Source organism: Choloepus didactylus, chromosome 7, assembly GCF_015220235.1.
Source record: "Choloepus didactylus isolate mChoDid1 chromosome 7, mChoDid1.pri, whole genome shotgun sequence".
Lineage (NCBI taxonomy): Eukaryota > Metazoa > Chordata > Mammalia > Pilosa > Megalonychidae > Choloepus > Choloepus didactylus.
The window spans coordinates 69,634,512-69,657,046 of NC_051313.1; the positions used below are offsets into that span (position 1 = coordinate 69,634,512).

Consider the following 22,535-nt stretch of genomic DNA (forward strand, 5'->3'; position numbering starts at 1 on the left):
ACCATGAGCAATGTTATCTAGCATTATAGTTGATATCTACCATCTTGCTGATTTCCAGGGTAACAGAGCTAAGTGGTTTAACCAAAGGTCAGTTTCTCAAACAGCAGGGGGAAAGATTTTGTTAACCCTTTCATCCCAGTATGCAACAGATTCACCCAGGGGCCTGACTTATTATAGTTATCAAAATGTGCTAGTTCATTCCTTCAACAAATATCTAAGAGCTTACATTATGAGTCAGGCACTGTGCCAGACACTGGGAAAAGAGTAGTAAGTTAAACACATGGTGCTCACCTTCAGACTGTTTTCCTCTGCCCATGATGTCCTTAATTCCTTTCATTGCCTGGAGAACTAGATATCCTTTATAAGCCAGCTCAGATGCTACCTCTACCCTGAAATCCATCTGCATCTATTCCCCTAGAACTTTGTATACATTGCCCTGAATTCATAGATTGGTTTCAGGGATCTATGAGAATCCCCTAAAATGACATGCAGATGTTGTGTGCATCTGGGAATGTATGCTTGAGAAGAGGGGCTAAAACTTTCATACAATTTTCTAAGGGGTCTGTGTTCCCCCTTCCCAAAGAGTTTACAACTACTACTCTGTTATAAGCATCACATTGTGGTTTTGTTATTACTTTATAGTTCTGTATTTCCTACTAGAAGGTGAATACCTTGAAAGAAGGGACCATGTATTAATCTTTTGTACCAGCAGAATGAAACTACTTATTCATAGTAAATTCTTAGGAAGTGTAGTTTGAAAGAATCGCTTTTCAATACCCTTAACAGGCTCACCAGCTTGAATGATGGCTGATAGTGCAGCATTCGTTAATTTGAAAGTGAACGTTCTGTCTTCTGTTAAACGAAAATCAGTCTTTCTTGTTCCCAGCTCTGTCCTCTGGAGTTATAAATTGTCTACCCGGTTCTGTATTATAATTGCCCTTTTATGAGACTCATAGTTGATTGGGGAATTTAAAAAATGGTTAACATGGGGAATCATTAAAAAATGATACATTCATATCTTAAATATTCTAACATAAAATAAATGTATGTTAATTCATTAGTATGTTATTATGGGGCCAACATCTTTTCACTGAGTTTGAATTTACCCTGTGTAGCTTTTTTTCCACATAGACCATCCTAAATTTGTTATCTACAATTTCCAATTTGGGTTTCTTTGAAGTGGAATGAGAAGTTAGATACTCTTCTCATTGCAGAATTTTCCAGATTTTTACTCCCCCCTCAGTGATCTACAGTTGCAGTGATATTTTGAACAACTTGCTGTAATCAAGAGTGAAATATTGTTTTCAGAGAAAAAGCAACTCATATTTCATTGCTTTACATAATATTTAATTAAATTATGTAACTAAAATAATATGTCCGACTGATATGAACAGGCCTGTGATCAAGCACTATTGACTCTTGGTAAGCAAACAGTCCGACTGTTAAGAGCAGAACTCACAAGCATTCAGGCTACTTAAATATTCACAATGATCATGGGCATTGGTGAGACCAGGAACATGTTTCTCTTCTCTCAGTTTTTCTCCAGGTTGAATGTAGCCAATTATTTAGAAATTTCCCCATGTGAGCAATTTCAAACACCTCATCATCCTACCCAGTTTTCTTCTCTCCTTAGGCTCCTAAGTTTGGAGTAAGAAAGAGGTAGGCCGTATTTGGCTTTCCTTGTGTTAAAGTCTCTGATGTCTATTGTTCAGAAAAAAATAAAAGCACTTAAAAAAAAAAGTGGTAGCAAATATTTAGGGGCTATTTAATTATAAGGATGTTCTAAGCATAAAAAAATAGTGGAAGAATGAAGTAAAATTTCTGTTCCTTTGCATATGGGCTAGGCTTAGTGACTTGCTTCCAAAGAGAGTATGGAAAAGGAGAAGTAGTCCCTTCACAGTGGAGAATCCTGGCAGATACTGCATCAGCCTGGTGATCAAGGTTAACTTCACCAGCAATGTCACGTGGACAAAATATACCCTCTGATAGGATGTGATAAGAAAAGCATCTCAATTTCTGTGGTATTTGTCCCCACAACCTATAACCCAAGTCAAGTCATGAGAAAATATCAACCTCAAATTGGGCTATAAAATACCTGACCCATTCTTCTCAAAACTGTAAAGATCATGAAAAATGAGGAAAGACCAAGAAACTGTCTCAGACCATAGGAGAATAGGGAGACATAATGACTAAATGCATGTAGTTTTCTGGAACAGTAAAAATGAACATTGTGGGAAAACTGGTGAAATACAGAGAAAGTCTGAAGTTTTGACAAAGGTACTATGGTTATGTAAGATGTTAGCAGTAAGGAAAGCTTGGTGAAGTGTATACAGGAACTTTCTGTACTGTCTTTGTAACTTTTCTGTAAATCTAAAATTATTCCAAATTAAAAGTTTAAAAAATAATAATGAAGAAATCACAGGAGAAAGGGTTAGGTGATTTGAAATTTAAAACACATAAACCAAATTAAAAGATAATGACACTGAAAAAATATTTGCAACAAATGATAGAGGACTAATATTCTTAAAATAGAAGATATTTTTAACAAAGTAATGAGAACACAATACTTGCTCATTGCAAAATAGTTATCAATCACAATCCGTAGAAGAAACAGTGGTCAATAAATATAATAACCAGTTCAATCTCACCAATGTTTGAAGAGTTGTCAATTAAAACAGTATTGAGACATTTTCACCCATTAAATGTTCAAAGATGGGAAAATGATAGTATTCAATTCTGAGGAAGATAATAAGTGGAAGAATTATTGATTGGTACAGCCTTTCTGAAAAATAGTTTACCAATACAACTATTGGGTTTAAATATATTCCTATCATGCGTCCTTACAATCACACTTATAAGACTATTTCCAAGAAAATGATCAGATACGTACACAAATTTACCAATAGGAATTTTCATCACAGAGGTATTAATAATGAAAACTCCAAAAATTCTAAATATCTAACTGTGAGGGAATGATTTAAAAAGTTATGGCATTATTTAGAAACTAGAATATTGTGGAGGCATTAAGAATCATGCTGTAACTTTAGGTGAAAAAAAAAAAAGCAGGATACAATTTTCACGTATCCTCTGGTCTCAGACTTTGTGTTCATGTGTACAAATGAATCTTTTAAAAGGGTGGCAAGTCAGAGAGTTAAGTATAGAATTACTATATGACCTGGCAAGCCCACTACAAGGTATATACCCAAAAGAATTGAAAATAGGGATTCGAACAGTTATTTGCACACTGATGTTCATAGAGGCATTATTCATAATTACCAAAAGATGGAAGGAACACAAGTCTCCATCAACCGATGAATGGATAAACAAAATATGGTACATACCCACAATGGAATATTGTTCAGTTGTAAAAAGGAATGAAATCCTGATGCATTAGACAACACGGATGAACCTTGAAGACATCATGTTGAGTGAAATAAGAGAGAAGAAGACCAATATTATATGATCTCACTAATATGAAATAATTAGAATAAGCAAAGTCATAGAGTCAGAAATTAGTATATAGGTTACTTGGGGCTGGGGTGGGGTTAGGGACTGGGGAGTTAATACTTAAATTTTACAAAGTTTCTATTTGTGCTTATGGAAAAGTTTTGGTAATTTTTAAAAAAAGAATGGCAGAGAAATATACCACCATGTAAAAAATAGTTACTTGTCTTTGGGTAGTGAGAAATGGGTGATATTTGTTTTCTTTGTTACACCTCTCTGCATTTTCAAAATTGTCTACAGTGAGTGTATATTGCTTTTGTGATTGGAAAAAAATTAACACTGCATGCCATGTGGTCAATGAGTTTCTTCCATTTTTCTTGCTGGTTTAATTAAGAAAGTGTTAAAGTTCCATTTTGTGGTCTGAAATATTTTTTCGTCTTTCCACCAGGAAGCTCCTGAGGGTGCTCCCGCTGCCAAGTGAGAACTGGGGCACTCTTGTTGGAGAATGGTGTTGCCATCCTGACCCTTTTGCTAATAAGCCACTGCATCCACGAGAGAATGATTGCTTTACTGGAGACTCTTACCTCTTGGTGAATTTAAGAAGAGATTCACAGCCAAGACCTGAACTAGCTCAAAAGGACATGCACTGTCTTTCTTCTGAGAACCATTTTGAATTGGTAATTTTTTTTTTTTCCAAAATAATTGATAATTTTGAGGATGGCTTAGCACTGGTTTTCTCCAATCTTTTATTAAGTCAGGGTTTGTTACAGAGACTGTTCTAACGGCATAAATCCACAGTTTTCAACTTCCTTTATTCTCTAGGCTGTGCTTTCTGGTTATGGGAAGAGCATATGGCCTTAAACTAAAACAGCCACAGGGAGAGGGGGCACTGGAGGAATGAGGGGAAGAGGACTTCTTCATGCACAGAATTGGGGATGCTACCATTTTCCAAACCAAAATGCCCCGCTTTTTCATTTTTTAGGGCAGTATTCCACAATTTATGTACATTTTATCTTCGTAGTCTGATTTAAATTAAAAGTGTTCTCTAGCTCCAGGTTATATGCTATATGATTAGGCCTAGGTGATTTACTGTGTCTCCCAAGTCTAGACTTCTGCTGATGTCATAAAAGCAGTTGCCATTGAAGAAAACGAGGAAATTAAGTCCAAGCATGCAAATAAAGCTGAGGCTGCAGGTTCCAAGTCAGTGCTTGACAATGTGAGGTCAGGTGGCTCTTGCTGTGTAAGTTGCTTTAGGGAAAAGGCAATTTTCTCTCACTGCAGAGAACAAGTGGTTTACTTTGTTTTAAAAGAAAATCAATGGCATTCACTTGGCACTTATGAGGAATCATTCACTTGATGGCAAGTCAATACAGATGTGATTTAAAAAGTAAAGAAAATCATTGCCAGAGAATCTTCATTTTAACATCTGATTCTTGATAGAAACAAAAACTTTGTTTTTAAATTTCATTTAGAACTTCACTTAATTTTTGTAATAAGAACTGACCTAGCAACAGGAAATAGGCAACTGTAAGGGCACTCTTAGGTTGTAACTTAGTTTATGGAATTAATTTTTATTTTGAAGGAGATTAAGGAAGTTCTTAAAATGGTGAGATTGTTATTAGTTGATGTTATTTAAGTGACTCATGTATCACTATAAACACAAAAGCCTTTACTGAAATGTGGCTCATTTTAAATTGTAGTACTTTAATATTGTATATTTTTAAAAGATTACCTTTAAGAAGTGAATCTAAATGTATGGTGTAATTACATTTAATATGGATTATATTAAATTTATATTTTAATCTAAATTTATATACTAATACTTTATTGTTTTATGTGTTTTAACTTTCACTTTTATGATTATGCTCTGAATTTTAAAAATATTTGGAAGGTATGAGCAGAAGAGAGTGGAGGAAGATTAAATAAGAAGATGTGAGTTTTCCTTTTTAAATAAACTCTGCACTCTATTCTGAAATATATTCTTAAAACTTATGGCTTTATAAGTTATATGATGCCATTGACAACAATTTCTCTTAAGTGTAAACAATCATGCTATTTGCTAAAGGAAGACCCTCATATTTACACAGTTTTCAGTATCAAGGAGACTGTGGGAAATTACTATCATGAGAAACTGCTGTTGACAGAATTGTTTTCAAGTTATCCTAGATGGAAGTTGCACTTTAATTGCATATTAAAGCAGTTGAAAGAGTATGCCTCTGACCAAAATAGTAACGTAAATTTGGAGGGATCTGCTTAAACAGTGTTCTCAAGGCTCCTGTGGGAACAAGGCTGCTCTGTGCTATTGAAAATCTATTTCTCACATCACCCAGTCTAGCCATCCAGCAGGGTTTTGATGGTATCTCCTGGGAAACATTTTTTTGGGGAGACAATTTCAAGGGTCCTTAGAAATTGAAACAACACAAAAGAAAATAAAAACGAGTACAGGAGGCTAATCCACCACTCCGAGCCAAAGTGCCATCTCTCAGATATATTGATTTAATTAGTCTACAACACTGTCTTCCTTTGATCTTTGTTCTGTAGAGTTCCCACACTGTTAGGCTGCTTCATTACACAACTTGCTTTATTATTTCTTTTAAGCATAGGTCAAGAAAAATGCATCACAAAGTAGAATTTCTCTTTAAGCAAAATTAAAAGCATTATAATATGTTAATAAAAAAGATCTGGTTTTTAAAAATGCCACAAAGGCTGACATGTTTCTTTTCCTCAACACCCCCTTAGAGTGTACAGTATTTGTGTGTGTGTGTGCCTCTGTTAATGTGATAGTATGGACCTTTTATTTTTACAATTTATCTGCAGGAGATTTCCTTTGTTCTTATATTCATTTGTTATCTCTTGTACGATTTTTGGTGCTTACCAACATAATAAAATTTTTGTATCTTATAAAAGGCTGATAAAGATGCCACCTCAACCTTTTATAAGATCCATAATTCATTCTAGATTTGGAAAGTCTAGCCACCATTGTTACTTCATTGTGTTTTTTTTTGTTTAATTAGAGAAGTTGTGAGTTTACAGAACAATCATGCGTAGAATACAGGATTCCCGTGTACTACCCCACCACCAACACCTTGTGTTGGTGTGGAACGTTTGTTACTATGGATGATAGCACTTTTTAAATAATTGTACTGTTTTTTTAAACAGCGGTTACCTTTGTTACAATTGATGAAAGATTATTAAAATAGTTATATCTATTGTCCATTACTTACATTAGGTCTATTTTTTTCCCATATAGCACGCCATTATTACCACCTTGTATTAGTATCGTACATTTGTTATAATTCATGAGAGAACATTCTTATACTTGTACTATTAACTAGAGTCCATTGTCTGTGGTAGGGTTCATTGTGTTGTACGGTCCCATGTTTTATCTTTTAATTTTTATTCTAGTTATATGTATAAATATATATATATATATATCCTAAAGTTTCCTCTTTTTTTAGTCAGTATCTTTTAGTATAATCACAGGGTTGCACATCATCATCACAATCAATTTTTGAACATTTTCATGACTCCAAAAAGAAAAACCCTATGCTCCTTAGCAGTCACCTCTCTCATACTATCCTTACCCAGTCCTACGCAACCGCTAATCTAATTCTGTCTCTATAGATTTATTTCTATTTAAAGAATACTAAAATATTACTGTTAACTATAGTCCATAGTTTAAATTAGGTGTATTTTTTCCATATACCACCCTATTATTAACACCCTGTGCTAGTGGCATATATTTGTTATAGTTCATGAAAGAACATTCTTGTATTTGTACTATTCACCACAGACATTGTTCTACACTACAGTCCCATGTTTTATCCTCTAGCTTTCCTTCTAGTAACAGACATGACCCAAAACTACCCCTTTTATCAATATTCACACACGTAATTCAGTGCTATTTGTTATATTCACAGTAATGTGCTACCATCACCTCTATACATTTCCAAACATTTCCAATCAACCTAAATAGAAATTCTATACAAATTAAGCAAAAGCTCCCCATTCTCTACTGCTCCTGCCCCCATTCTATCTCCTAGTTATCTATATTCTAGTTTCTAACTTTATGAGTTTTCTTAGTATGCTCAGTTCATGTTAGTGAGATCATACAATAGTTGTCCTTTTGTGTCTGGATTATTTCACTCAACATAATGTCCTCCAGGTTCATCTATGTTGTCACATGAACCAGAAATTCATTCTTTTTTACAGCTGATTGATAGTCAGTTGTATGTATACACCATGTTTTGTTTATTCATTCATCATTTGATGGACACTTGGGTTGCATCAGTCTTTTGGCGACTGTGAATAATGTCACTCTGAACATTGGTGTGCGAATGTCTATCCGCATCCCTGTTTCCACTTCTTCTGGATGCATACCTAGTAGTGGGATTGCCAGATTGTATTGCAATTCTATATTTAGCTTCCTGAGGAACTGCCAGATTGTCTTCCACAGTGGCTGCATCATTTTACATTCCCACCAGCAAAGAATGAGTGTTCCTTATTTTCCACATCGTCTCTGACACTTGTAGTTTTCTGGCTTTTTAATAGTAGCCATTCTAGCAGGTATGAATGACATATCATCATGCTTTTGATTTGCATTTCCCTAATAGCTAGTGATGTTGAGCATCTTTTCATGTATTTTTTAGTCATTTGTATTTTCTCTTTGGAGAAATGTCTATTCAAGTCTTTTGGCCATTTTTAAATTGGGTTGTTTGTCTTTTTATTGTTTAGTTGAAGGATTTCTTTATATATTCTGGATATTAAACCCTTATCAGATATTTTCTCCCATTGGGTAGTCTTTTCACTTTTATGTCAAAGTCCTTTGAAGCACAAAAGTTTTTAATTTGAAGAGGTTCCATTTATACAATTTTTCTTTTGTTGCTTGTGCTTTGGTTATAAAGTCTAAAAAAACCATTGCCTATCTACCACAAGATCTCGAAAAGGCTTCCCTGCATTTTCTTCTAGGAGTTTTATGGTCCTGGTTCTTATATTTAGGTCTTTGATCCATTTTGAGTTAGTTTTTGTATATATGATATGAGTTAGGGACCCTCTTTCATACTTTTGCATATGGATATCCAGTTCTTCCAGCACCATTTGTTGAAGAGACTATTCTTTCCCAGTTGAGTGGACTTGACAGCCTTGTCAAGTATCAATTGGCCATAGATGTGAGGGTCAATTTCTGAACTCTCAATTCAATTCCATTGGTCAATATATCTATCCTTATGGCAGTAACATGCTGTTTTGACCACTGTAGCTTTGTTAATATGCTTTAAAGTCAGGAAGTGTGAGTCCTCCAACTTCATTATTATTTTTCAAGATGTTTTTGGCTATTCAGGGCCCTTTACCCTACCATATAAATTTGATAATTGGTTTTTCCATTTCTGCAAAGTAGGCTGTTAGAATTTTGATTGGAATTGCATTGAATTTGTAAATCAGTTTGGGTAGAATTAACTTCTTAATGATATTTAGTCTTCCAACCCATGAATACAGCATGTCCTTCTGTTTATTTAGGTATTCTTTGATTTCTTTTAGCAATATTTTTTAGTTTTCTGCATATGAATCCTTTACATCCTTGTTAAATTTATTCCTAGATATTTGATTCTTTTAATTGCTATTGTAAATAGATATTTTTTCTTGATTTCCTCCTGAGATTGCTAATTACTAGTGTATAGAAACACTACTGATTCTTGTGTGTTGATCTTGTATCTCGCCACTTTGCTGAACTCATTTACTAGCTCTAGTAGCTTTGTTGCAGATTTTTCAGGACTCTATATATATATCATCATGTCATCTGCAAATAGTGAAAATTTTACTCCTTCTTTTCTAATTTGGATGCCATTTATCTCTTTTTCTTACCTAACTGCTCTAGCTAGAACTTCTAGCACAATGTTGAATAACAGTTGTGAGAGGGCATGCTTGTCTTGTTCCTGATCTTAGAGGGAAAGCTTTCAGTCTTTCACCATTGAGTATGATGTTAGCTGTGGGATTTTCGTATATGACCTTTATCATATTGAGGAAGTTTCCTTCTATTCCTGTTTTTGAAGTGATTTATCAAGAAAGAATGCTGGATTTTGTTAAATGCCTTTTCTGTGTCAATCTAGATGATCATTTGGTTTTCCCTTCAATTTTTAATGTGGTGTATTACGTTAATTGATTTTCTTGTGTTGAACCAGCCTTACATACCTGGGATAAAACCCAGTTGATCATAGTGTATAATTCTTTTAATGTGCTGTTGAATTCTATTTTGAAGTATTTTGTTGAGGATTTTTGCATCTATATTCAGTAGAGAAATTAGTCTGTAACTTTTTTTTCTGATAGTGTCTTTATCTAGCTTTGCTATTAGGGTGATGTTGGCCTTATAGAATGAGTTACGTAGTGTTCTATTTTTTAAGAGCAAGTGAAGTTGAGCTTTAATTATATTACTGCTAGTAAATATGGCTAACAGCTTTAACTTTCCATTGCTGGGGCTACTTAACAGTAATTTATTGATTTTGGTGATTTGTTTTGTTAAATCCATAGCATTTCTTTTGTTTTCACAGAAAAGTGTGTTGTGGAACTTTGTAAACATTCACAAAAGTTAAAAAAAAATTTATATGAACCTCAGTATACCCATCATCCTGATTATCAAGTATGTTTCATCTATCCTTTTTTCCTTTTTTCTTTGTGCTGAAGCACTTTAAAGCTATCCCAGGCATTATGCCATTTTCTTCTTATGTTTTAGTATATGTCTAAAAATATGTTTTTTTTTACATAACCATAATGACATCACACCTAACAAAATTGCCAATTATTCCTTGATGATAGAATAACTAGTCTATATACAGATTTTATCAGTTGTCTCAGAGATACTTTTACTGTTGGTTTGTCTGAATCTGAGCATTGGTTATTTGAGGTAATTTATCCTTTATTGATCAGATTTTAAAATCTTGATTATTCATGCTTGGTAAGGGTACAATCTTATTTAAACAAACAAACAAAAAGCACTTCCTCCGCTTCATTGAAAGGAAAAAATTAAATGGGATGTGAGAGCAATTATAAATGAAGTACATAACAGAACACCTGATTAAAAATTCTTTCTTCTAAAGCATAGGTGCCCTATAGTATTATAATATCTTATATTAGTTTTATATCAGTATATTAGTTTTATATCAGTATTATATTAATGTAACATCCTATATTAGTTTTTAGTAAAGCCCTTAGTTTTTAGTAAGAGCTAATGAGGGTGGTCAGATTTAACTTGTACAAAATAGGATCCTTGAACAAAAATGTCTTGAATACCAATTTGGAACCATACAGGTGGGTTTTATTATAAGAAAACATGCAACTGACAGAAAGTCAACCTTTGCAGCTGAGCATACCTCGTTACTGAGCTGTATGTATTCTCCCTGTAACCTTTCCTGGACTCTGAACAAATTGGCACCTGTCTTAGTTTCCATGTTTGTCTATTAACAATGATGGGGATGACCCCATCCAGTTACCTGCCTTGACCATGCTCCAGGACCTGCTGCCTGTGATATACCAGCTATGAGGACGTCAACATAAAGGCCAGAGATGACACCAGTCTGTGATGACCACTGTGTGAGAGGACCTGGATACCTTTTTGGGTCAGAGCTGATCTGAGTTATGGAGCTTGTGCTGTACTTTCATTTCTTCAGCAGAGACTCTTAGAGAGACTCAAGAATCTATACAAATTCTGCAGCCAGATAGGGGAAAAAATGGGATAAGTGTTGTATTACTGATGGTTTCTTCATTGTAGGACGAGATTCATCTCAGGATTCCTTCATATGGGGAAAAGCCCTAGGGCATTTATGGAGATTTATAAGGAGCATGGGTCTGAGGCTGGGCCAAAGAATGAATCATAGAGAGAGATCCCAATATAAGCTGTATAGTTGCTTTCAACTTTTTTGACCTCTAGCTAAAATATGAAATACATTTTTACATCAAGATCCAATAAAACACACACACACACACACACACACACACACACACACACGAAGAAGTTTCTAGTTTTAAAGCACTATGTTTTTTTTACTATATTCTATTTCTTAAGAAAAAAAATTCTGACTGTGACCTACTGAATCAGTTCCATGACCCACAGATGGATTGTGACCTGTAGTTTGGGGCACACTTAGCATAGTGCTTAAATGCATGAGCTTTAGTGTCCAAGGGGCCTGGATTCAAATATCAGCTCTGTCAATAACTAGCAGCACCTATGACTATGGGATAGTGAAAACTGGTGACTGACACTCCCTTAAACCAGTGTACGGGCAGATAAGTAATAAAATAATGACAAAAAAATATATAAATAATAGGGGGGTATAAGGGGTATGGGATGGTTTGGGTGTTCTTTTTAAATTTCTTTTTAAGTATTTTTAAATATTTTTTCCCCTTATTTTGGAGTAATGAAAATGTTCTAAATTGATTGTGGTGATGAATGCACAACTATATGATGATACTGTGAGCTATTGAGATTGTATACTGTGGATGGATTATATGGTGTGTGAGTATATCTCAATAAAATTGCATTTTTTAAAAAAAGAAATAACTAGCAACAGGTCCGCAGAACTCAAATGAAATGTGCTTCTTGTGTCATGTTCAGGAAATAGTTGTTATGTCAAGGGAAATATAATTGTACTCAAACTTCTACTAAGCAGTTAAGACTAACTTCTCAGATTAGTGCATATGTTGTCAAACATCAGAAAGTTACTAGCCTCCCTCACTTAGACCAAGACTCTACCCTGTGTTTTTCTAGGAATGGTAAGTTCAAGAGGCCAGAGTTGCAGAGCTTCCTTCTCCCTGCCCACCCTTACAGGACTCCTTCCATGTTGCAGTCTGTGTGAGACAAATGCTTTAATAAAGGTTATTACTAGGGATATGAAAAAGAGTATTTTTCATTTAATGATCAGGTGAACACTAGCTCTTTTAATCTGTTTCCCAAATAATGAAGTAATATTTTAAAATATTTTGAAGTTCAAGAATATTTCAAGAATCTATCCCAGACTACTTTCCAGTTATACTGCATATCTTAAATGGAAAAATAGAATTATATGAACAGGTTAAGTATTTTTAACTTCTAAATTGTGGATGGTTATGACTAATAGATTTACTTTTACACAAGTTACGTGGAACTAGGTCAAAATAATATGAGTTCAAGTTCTGACTCTTCTGTTGTCTAGACACATGGGTTGGGGCAAGTCACCTACCCTTTCTGCCTCTGTTGCCCTCTGTCTGCCTATTCTAAGTACCACGCTATTGCAAGGTGCTAATAATAGGGTGGTATATGGGTATCCAGAGTTTTATGCATGGTTGTTTTGTAATCCCACAATGTCACTAATAATTTTTTTATTTTCCAAAGGATATTTGAAAGTGCTTTTTGTAAATGTAAGGTGCTTATTGTTCAAATTAATTGGGAACATTTGAATTAAATGGCTAGGTTTAGAGAAGTCAGTCTGTGTATCATTCTATCTTTAGATTTTTTAACTTGAAAAAAATTATCTCTGTGCATGTGAATTATGCATACAAGCTAAATGTATTCCCAGTATTTAGTAGAGGGCAGAATAAAATGTAAAGTTCAATGTATACTCTTGGGAGGATGTTAAAATTATATATTCCTTTTAAGAAAAGCTGAATGACATTTAAATGACATTTTTCTGTTCTGCAGAAACCAAAGGCAAATACCAAAGTAATTTGTAAGCGTTGCAAGGTAATGTTGGGACAGACCATGTCATCAGGTAAGGGCTTCATAAAAAAAAGCCAAAATGATTGCCATCTTATTAAGAAAACCAGTAAAGCAAGATTTTTTAGTAAATATATAGGAAAGATAAATGATTATTATATGTTTTAGAATTGATGCTTTTCTAAATAAAAAACAGCTAATATCATCCAATATTCCAAGAAGCTTGTGTATTTTGGCCTTTATAAGTACATAGTATTGAGTTTTAAGCATTAATAAGTTGAGTCATTTTCAAGTATATCATGTACTCTTTGTAGATATAATGTGATAGTATAAAACTTATACTTGGATCTGTCTTAAAGAAGATTGGAGGCTTTTTCTTAACACAACTCCTCAAGCAGAAAAGTTGGTACCCAGAGACAGAGAAGTTGCTTTTTCTACCCAAGGGCTGTATTTTAGGGCTGGGGATGGGAGGGGACCTGTTGAAATGGAAGAAAATACATTCTGAGTTTTGTACTTTGTTTCTTGTATTTTTTTCCCAGTAGTGTTAATTATATTTTATGTAAACACTATGTTTTACTCCTTTAAAATATAATAATGAGATTCTTAGTAATAAAAATGCATTGCTATTTAAAGATATGGTTTAAAAATGTCTAGAGAGCTACAATATGGTGTGTTAGCTTTGTGGTTGATAAATAATTATTTTTACTTTGATTATTTAGAAGATGTGATATAAGTGAAGCTATTATATTTAATAGGAGGGCAGATGCTATTTTATGTTTGTTTTTTAAATCGTCAAACCCTTTTAAGTAGTTATTGCCAAAGTGAGCAGAAAAGGAAGAATTAATAGTAAAGGATGCCACCCTCAATGTTATTTTTGGAGAATGAAAGCAAACTCTATAGGCAACAACTTAGAAAATTTTAAGGCTGCCAGTTAAACAAGGTGAATTGTTGTTGTTTTTTTTTAATGCATATAATGTATTTTATGTTATTTATTTTTTATTTTATTTTGAAATAAATTCAAAGTTATAGGAACAGCTGCAAAAACAATACTAACCCCATACAAAGAATTCCATCATACCCTGACCCCCCTCCCCCGATAGCTCAATCCACCAACCTTAACATGCTGTCACATCGCTATTTCTTTTCCTCCCTCCCTCCCTCCCTATCTATCATCCATCATCTATTGCTCTGTCTTCTGAACATATGAGAGCTAGCTGCACACATCCTTGAACATACACTATAATTCATGTATACACTTCCCATGAACAAGAACATTGTTTTATGCAATCGCATTAAGCGTAGCTAAGTACAAAAGGTTCAACAATGATACAAAGCTTACATTGTATATTTCCTTTACCTTATGTCTCAATTGTGTCCCTTTGAGCCACCTGTCCTCTATCCTCTAATTCCATCCAAGTTCATCCTTGGCATTCAATCGTCTATTTAGACTGTCTTTTTTTTTTTTTTTTTAAGTTGTGGGAACATATATACAGCCTGAATCTTCCCATTCCACCCCCTCCCTAGCCTTCCATTAGTGGGATTAATCACCTTTAGAATGTTGTAATTTCTTTCCCACCATCCATTACTAGGAATTTCCCTTCACCTCAAACAGCAACTCCACCCTCATTTCTTAACTCCCCATTGCACCGTCCCCCATTTCTCTTAACCCGAACTCTACAATTCATCTCTATGGTTACATTCTCTTATAGTTTGTGTTTGCTGTGGGGGTTAAAATTAACCTCTTATATCCATAACAATCTTGTTTTTCTTTGATACCACCTCCACTTCAATAGGACACATAAACTGTGTTCCTGTACTCCTCCATTCCCCTACCTTTATATAGTTGTCTAAAATTACATATTTTACATTGAGTTCAAAGCCACTGATTTGTCATTAGGGTTTGTGTAATTTATATCATGTAGGAAGTAAATAGTGGAGTTACAGTTCAAAAATTATTGACTTCTATTTGTATTCCATTGTGGTTGGAGAATGTGCTTTGAGGATATTCAAATTTTTTTTTTTCTTTTTTAAATTTCTTGAGGCTTGTTTTATGTCCCAGCTTATGGTCTCTTTGAATTGATTTTTTAAATTCTTTTCTCTCTTCCCTGAAGCCCAATTTATTTGTTGGACCACATGTAGAAAGTAGTCTTGAGACAAGGTCTTTCATTTGGGAAGAATTAGCTGGAGGTGTTTAGGAAACTAAACAAATGAAAAAAGAAAGCAAATATGAACTGCTGGAAAAAGAAAAGCTTGGACAAGAAAGGAAACATCTCACTGTTATTATGATGGTCATAATAATGTAAACACTGACTATCGATTTAACCAAAAATTATAGTGTAATACATACATATATTAAGAGGGTGAATAATTTGTATGTAGGTAGGATGGTGGTGATGTAAGAGGGACTTCGGAAAGTAAGTCATTAGGACTATACTTCCAAAAATGGTGGCATAAAGAGATTGGATAACTCCACTCTGCAGAAAACAAGTACAAAACTGGAGAACTTAAAAAAGTTATTAAAACAACCAAGTTAGGGCACTGGAAAATAACCAAATAAATTTGAGAAGAGTATAGTTATGAAAAATTGCTACTGCATTGAGTAAGAATGGCAAGTTTGTGACCTTTTCACCTGGGGCCTTGCCATCTACCACCACTACCCCCAGCTCAGGCAGAGAAAAAAACCCACAACTTTACTGTCTATATAGGTGGTGGATTTGGTACAGGGTAGGTCACAGAGAACCTAGAAATTTAAGAGGGAAATTTTGGAAGCAAGGGAGGCATAGGAGGAATGAGATACCTTTTTCACACAACCCTGGTTGCCTGTTAAACTACATGAGTACATAGTAGATGCCATGTAGTCCAAAGAGAATTGAAAGCCTAGGGAGACCTGTGAATTTGCTGTGCTTTTGATTGCATTCATCAGTCACACACAATTTGGGCAGCAGAAAGTAGAAGTCTTACTATCTTGAGGTATTCGAGCAAAACCTCTGCCCAGATTATTTGCTGACAGCTGAATTAAGAAGGCGGAGTGGATACTTTCTAAGAAGTCAAGCTAAAAAAAAAAAAAATGTGCAAAGACATTAGTGGCTGCACACTGTGGGGGAGACATTTCACAATTTGAGTCCAGACCAGTTAATTACCTACTATAACAATAAACCAGCAATCTTCACAAGAACAAAACAAAATTTAGAGTTGCTTCAGTACATTGCATGCAATGCCCAGCTTTCATGCAAAAAAATTGCTAGAAATACAAAGAAACAGGGAAGAGTGATTCATACTCAAGAAAAAAAGGAATCAATAAGCTACCTCTGAGTGAGCACAAATGTGAAATTTGCTTATTGAAGCAGCTACTACAAGTATGGCCAAAGAAATGAAAGAAAAAAAAAAAAAACCTAATGAGTGAACAAATAGCAAATCTCAGCAATTAGAAACTTCTAAAAAAGAAACAATTGGTCACTGTATAACTGAAAATATAGTAACTGAAAAGAAAAATTACTAGATGAGCTAAACTGCAGATTTGAAATGGCAGAAGAATAATCATTGAACTTGAAGATGAACTTGAAGATAACTTAGTAGAAATTAATCCAAAGAAAGAGAGAAAAAAGATTGGAGCAAAATGAATAGAACTTCAGAGATTTGTGGGACAATATCAAGTCTTCTTACACACAGATAATTGGAGTCTTAAAAGGTAAAGAAAAAAAGAAAAGGGTGGAAAAAATATTGAAGAAACATCTCACTGAAATCTTGGCAAATATGGTGAAAAAACTAACTTGCAGATCCAAGAATTTCAGTGAACCCTAAGTAGGATAAACAGAATGAACACTTCACCTAAGCACATTGTAATCAAATTGCTGAAAACCCAAGAAGAAAAGAAAATATTGAAACTCATAAGAGAAAAACAACATATCACATATAGAGGGATTTCATGATACAATTAAGGTGGACCTCTCAGAGCATTAATGACAGCCGGAAGACACTGAAATGAGATTTGAAGTGATGGAATAAAAAACAAACACCTGTCAATTAAAAATTCTATAACTAGCAAAACTATCCTTCAAAAATGAAGGCAAAATAAGGATGTTTTCGGATAAATACATGGAAAGAATGTACTGGTGACAGACCTGCTTTACAAAAAATGCTAAAGTAAGTTCTTTTGGTTGAAGTGAAAGATACAAGAGGGTAGGAATCCACAGGAAGGCATGAAGGTAAATGGAAAATATGTGGGTGAATTACCACAAGAGGAAACTCAAAAGAGGTATGCAAGCACAAAATCAAAGCCAACTTTTCCCTACAATTAGCCAGCTCTCTGAAATTAGAACTTTTATTTTGATTGCCTTGAGAAGTGAAGACAGAAATGAAAACTACACTGGATGGAGAACTTAACAGGAAACTATCTCCACAAAAAAATCCTGAGACTGTAAATGACCGTCTGCTTGCAGTGAAGGTGAATCAGAAGTGAAACAGCACTGTGGTATTACAGAGAGTTACCAACCCTTTGGGACTTTAGGGAATTTCAAGTCTTGAACTTGGTTTCATGGGTCTTGGACTAGACAAAGCCCTGGGGGGCTAGCAAAAGCAAATCAACCTCTGACTCAGGAGAAATAGAGTATTCTCCTTGATAGCTAGTCCTGTTGTCTTTTCAAATTAGGCATGGCAACTCGAAGTATCTTAGCTACATGAAGAAATTATGGGTGAGGCAATTATGAGTGATCACTGGGGTGGAACCTGGCACAGCAAAATAGAAGTATATAGGTAGAAGATTGTATTCAAAGATTAGGTGACTGCATAGGCAATATAGAAAGATATTTTTAGGTGGCTTTAGTAAGGGATGCTTGGTAGATGTCATGCCACAAGTATAGAACTTGACACTTGAAGACAGAGGTCAGTGGTGCAGACCGTCGAGGCAGACTAGCTGGCATTAAGAAAATCTGAAAACAGGTGTAACTGTGCCCCAACTACAAATCTGTATATTTTTAAGGTATAGCTCAGCTGAATGAGGTTGGGCCTTAATCCTATTACTTGAGACTTTATGAAGAGAAAGCCTCATGGAGGAGAAGAAGCTGAAGTCAGTGTAAACTGGGAGGAAAAGGAAAGGACAACACTGTGTGCTGGGAAAGCCAAGGAATTCCAAAGAATGCTGACCAGCTCAAGCCAACCCCAGGAAGAAACAGGCCCTTCCAGCCTCTGAAACTGTGAGCCAATAAATTCCCAATTGTCCAGGCAAAAACAGACAAAAAACAAATCAACCTTTGGAGAAAAATACCTTATTGTGAAACTCATATTATTCCCACAAATAATTTTTCAAATACGGTGTTCAGCATCCAACCAAAGATAAACAGGCATACAAGTAAACTAGACTTTCATCAACAAGGACTCATAAAAACAGCAAACAATAGAAACAAACTTAATATAAAAGACAGGTTTGAAGATAGATGAATGAAAAAGGAAACTAACAGTAAGCATTTTTGGAAAAGATTCATAATAGAATTTTAAAAATACATGTCATTGAACTTAAAAAGAAAACTCAACAGGTGGTTTAATAGCAGGTTAGTCACAATTTGAAGGAATTAGTGAACAGAAAATGAGAAAAAAAAATCTGTAATCTATCACAGAGAGACAAAAGGGAGAAAATATAGAAGAAGGAGTAAGAAATATAGAGCATACACTGAGAAGATATAACATATGTTTAATCAAACTTCCACAGGAATAGAAAGAAAGAATGGGGCATAGGTAATATTTGAAGAGATTACTGCTGAGAAATTTCTAAAAGGGATGAAAAAACAATAACCTATAGATTCAAGAGGCCCAGTGAATTCCCAATGAAGTTCAAGTAAGATGAATTAAAGAAATCTATAGCTAGCCACATCAGACTAATACTGCAGAAAGTCAAAAACAATGAGAAAAATCTTAAAAGCAGCCAAAGGAAAAATGGCATCACCTTAAAAGAGCAGCAGTAATGTAAGTTTGAAGATAGTGGAATCATATTGTCAATTTTCGCATAACAGTTAACCTAAGATTTTATATCAAGTGAAAAGGCCCTTCAAGAATGAAGGCAAAGATGAAAATATTTTCTGACAAACAAAAACTGGGATAATTCATCACTAGTTGTTTTTTATTAAAAGAAATTCTATCTGTATGTCAGATAGAAGAACATAACCCCAGATAGGAGGCCTAAGCTCCAAGAAGGAATGGTGAAGAAAGTGGTAATGTGTGGATGATACCAAATGAATATTAACTGAATTGTGTGATACAGTAAAAACTTATCTTGTGAGGTTAAAAATTATATAGCTTAAAATAACTGACAGAACTTCTAGGAAAAATGGATATATCTATCATCATGGCTCTTAGATATATAATAATTTATTACACTGTCTAACAATTTTAAGTTTTGCGCTTTTCTTGTTATTTTGAGCAGTTGAAACCATTTTTAGAAAAATCTACCAGGAACAATTTTTCATCTTATTAAAAATTGTTTGACAATACCATTTTAATGGTACATGTAACTGTATTGCTTAAATGTATAGCTAGCTATTTACTCCATCCTCAATTTCTAGATATTTAGTTTGTTTTCATTATTTTTCTATTATTTTTCTTCAGCATCGTAATCATTAAGTACTTACATTTATCCATGAGTATTTCTTTAGGATAAATTCTTAGATGTTTATGGTGTCGACATATTTTTAAGGTCTTTGCCAAGCGGCTTTCCAGAAATCTGTCATTTTCAATTTTGGCAATAATCTATGAATAAGAATATCCATTTCTTTACCAGTGTTATGCCATGTCATTTAAAAATATTTTGTTGGTTTGATGCTAAAAAAGTAATATCTCACTTTAATTTGCATTCCCTTCATCACTAGTAAGATTGAACATTTTCAATGAATTTTTAAAATCAAAATGGTTGTGTTTACTTTCATTTCTATTAAATGTCTAGTTTATTGTTTCTGATTTTTGGTAACTAAGTAATCAGATAACCAGATTTGGTGAGAATTTTATGTTAATAGAGTCAGTGAGATTCTGGGTAAATACTAATGTGAGGTCCATGGCATCCACACATGGGTTTTGGATACTATGATTAAAAAGCCTTTCTCAGTGATTGCATGTTTATGGCTAGTTGAGAGAAATGAGGATGCCAGCTGACTAATATCTGGATAAGTGGGCTCTGAGACTATTGATGTAACTTTTATATAATCTATATGTGAGCAGAGTCTTCTTGCTGCAACAGATCCACTTAGGGCCTTTATTTCTAAGACAATGCTGTGCCATCTGAAGCCTCAAAACTGTCTCCTTGGGGTCATCAGTGTTTGTCGTCTGAAACTAATTAGTTTCTGGGAAAGTTTTGTTCAATGTTAATTTTACCAGTATGTTGAATATTTAATTTGGAATGTCATAATTTGGGACTGACATTCCCATAATAATATTAGTGTATTAGGAGATTCTTAATTTTCTTCATTTTGTTCCTAGAAACCACAAAGTTTTATATGACAGAGATAATTATTCAGCCATCTGAGAGAAATTTTCCCATCATACCAAGGTATAAATAGCAAATTAAGTTTATTTTGATTTTTTAAATGTAGGAAAAGATAGATATAATTGATTATTTTGGAATTTATTTTCATTTATCCCTCTCTTTATTTGGAAAGAAAAAGAGAGGCATTTAGAATTTGAACCAAACCAAGTATATAAAAGACTTGAGAATTTATTTATGTTTTGCTCACATAATGGTATAGACAAATATGCCCATACAAATCTAATTCAGAAAGCTTTGTGTGCTTCTTCCTATGTGTCAGTTATCTAGGATCTAAAAACCTAAATCATCAATAGATTTTAAAGTTAGTTCTGGTTTTAATTTGACCTCTGTAAAATTTGAAACATGGCCAGTTTTCAAATGACCCCTATGCTTTATTTATTATTTTTTTTAATCATCATTTTATTGAGATATATTCACATACCACGCAGTCATACAAAACAAATCGTACTTTCGATTGTTTACAGTACCATTACATAGTTGTACATTCATCACCTAAATCAATCCCTGACACCTTCATTAGCACACACACAAAAATAACAAGAATAATAATTAGAGTGAAAAAGAGCAATTGAAGTAAAAAAGAACACTGGGTACCTTTGTCTGTTTGTTTCCTTCCCCTACTTTTCTACACATCCATCCATAAACTAGACAAAGTGGAGTTTGGTCCTTATGGCTTTCCCAATCCCATTGTCACCCCTCATAAGCTACATTTTTATACAACTGTCTTCGAGATTCATGGGTTCTGGGTTGTAGTTTGATAGTTCCAGGTATCCACCACCAGCTACCCCAATTCTTTAGAACCTAAAAAGGGTTGTCTAAATTGTGCGTAAGAGTGCCCACCAGAGTGACCTCTCGGCTCCTTTTGGAATCTCTCTGCCACTGAAGCTTATTTCATTTCCTTTCACATCCCCCTTTTGGTCAAGAAGATGTTCTCCATCCCATGATGCCGGGTCTACATTCCTCCCCGGGAGTCATATTCCACGTTGCCAGGGAGATTCACTCCCCTGGGTGTCTGATCCCACGTAGGGGGGGAGGGCAGTGATTTCACCTTTCAAGTTGGCTTAGCCAGAGAGAGAGGGCCACATCTGAGCAACAAAGAGGCATTCAGGAGGAGACTCTTAGGCACAAATATAGGGAGGCCTAGCCTCTCCTTTGCAGCAACCGTCTTCCCAAGGGTAAAACTTATGGTAGAGGGCTCAACCCATCAAACCACCAGTCCCCTATGTCTGTGGTGATGTTAGCAACCATGGAGGTGGGGTAGGCGAATACCCCTGCATTCTCCACAGGCTCCTCAAGGGGGCACTACATCTTTTTTTTTTTTCCTTGTTTTTCTTTTTTTTTTTTTTTTATTTTTTTTTTAACTTTCCCTTCTTTTTTAAATCAACTGTATGAAAAAAAAAGTTAAAAAGAAAACAAACATACAATAAAAGAACATTTCAAAGAGACCATAACAAGGGGGTAAGAAAAAGACAACTAACCTAAGATAACTGCTTAACTTCCAACATGTTCCTACTTTACCCCAAGAAAGTTACATAATATAGCAACATTTCTGTGAACTTGTTCCTACTATATCCATCAGAAATTAACAGACCATAGTCATTTCTGGGCATCCCCAGAACGTTAAATAGCTTATCTATTCTTCTTGGATTATTGTTCCCCCTTCCTTAATTGCTCTCTACTGCTAGTTCCCCTACATTCTACATTATAAACCATTTGTTTTACATTTTTCAAAGTTCACATTAGTGGTAGCATATAATATTTCTCTTTTTGTGCCTGGCTTATTTCGCTCAGCATTATGTCTTCAAGGTTCATCCATGTTGTCATATGTTTCACGAGATCGTTCCTTCTTACTGCTGTGTAGTATTCCATCGTGTGTATATACCA

The 22,535-nt window shown here is 34.5% G+C and overlaps 1 protein-coding gene across 2 annotated transcripts in view; it reads left to right on the top strand.

Moving 5' to 3' along the window:
• Positions 1 to 22,535, top strand: part of UBE3D (ubiquitin protein ligase E3D) — a 168,443-nt gene that overhangs the window by 29,551 nt on the left and 116,357 nt on the right. For both annotated transcript variants that reach the window (XM_037842951.1, XM_037842952.1), the window contains exons 5-7: positions 3,893 to 4,121; positions 13,109 to 13,178; positions 20,585 to 20,654. In XM_037842951.1, the coding sequence (XP_037698879.1) occupies positions 3,893 to 4,121; positions 13,109 to 13,178; positions 20,585 to 20,654 (369 nt within the window). The remainder of the gene's footprint in view (positions 1 to 3,892; positions 4,122 to 13,108; positions 13,179 to 20,584; positions 20,655 to 22,535) is intronic.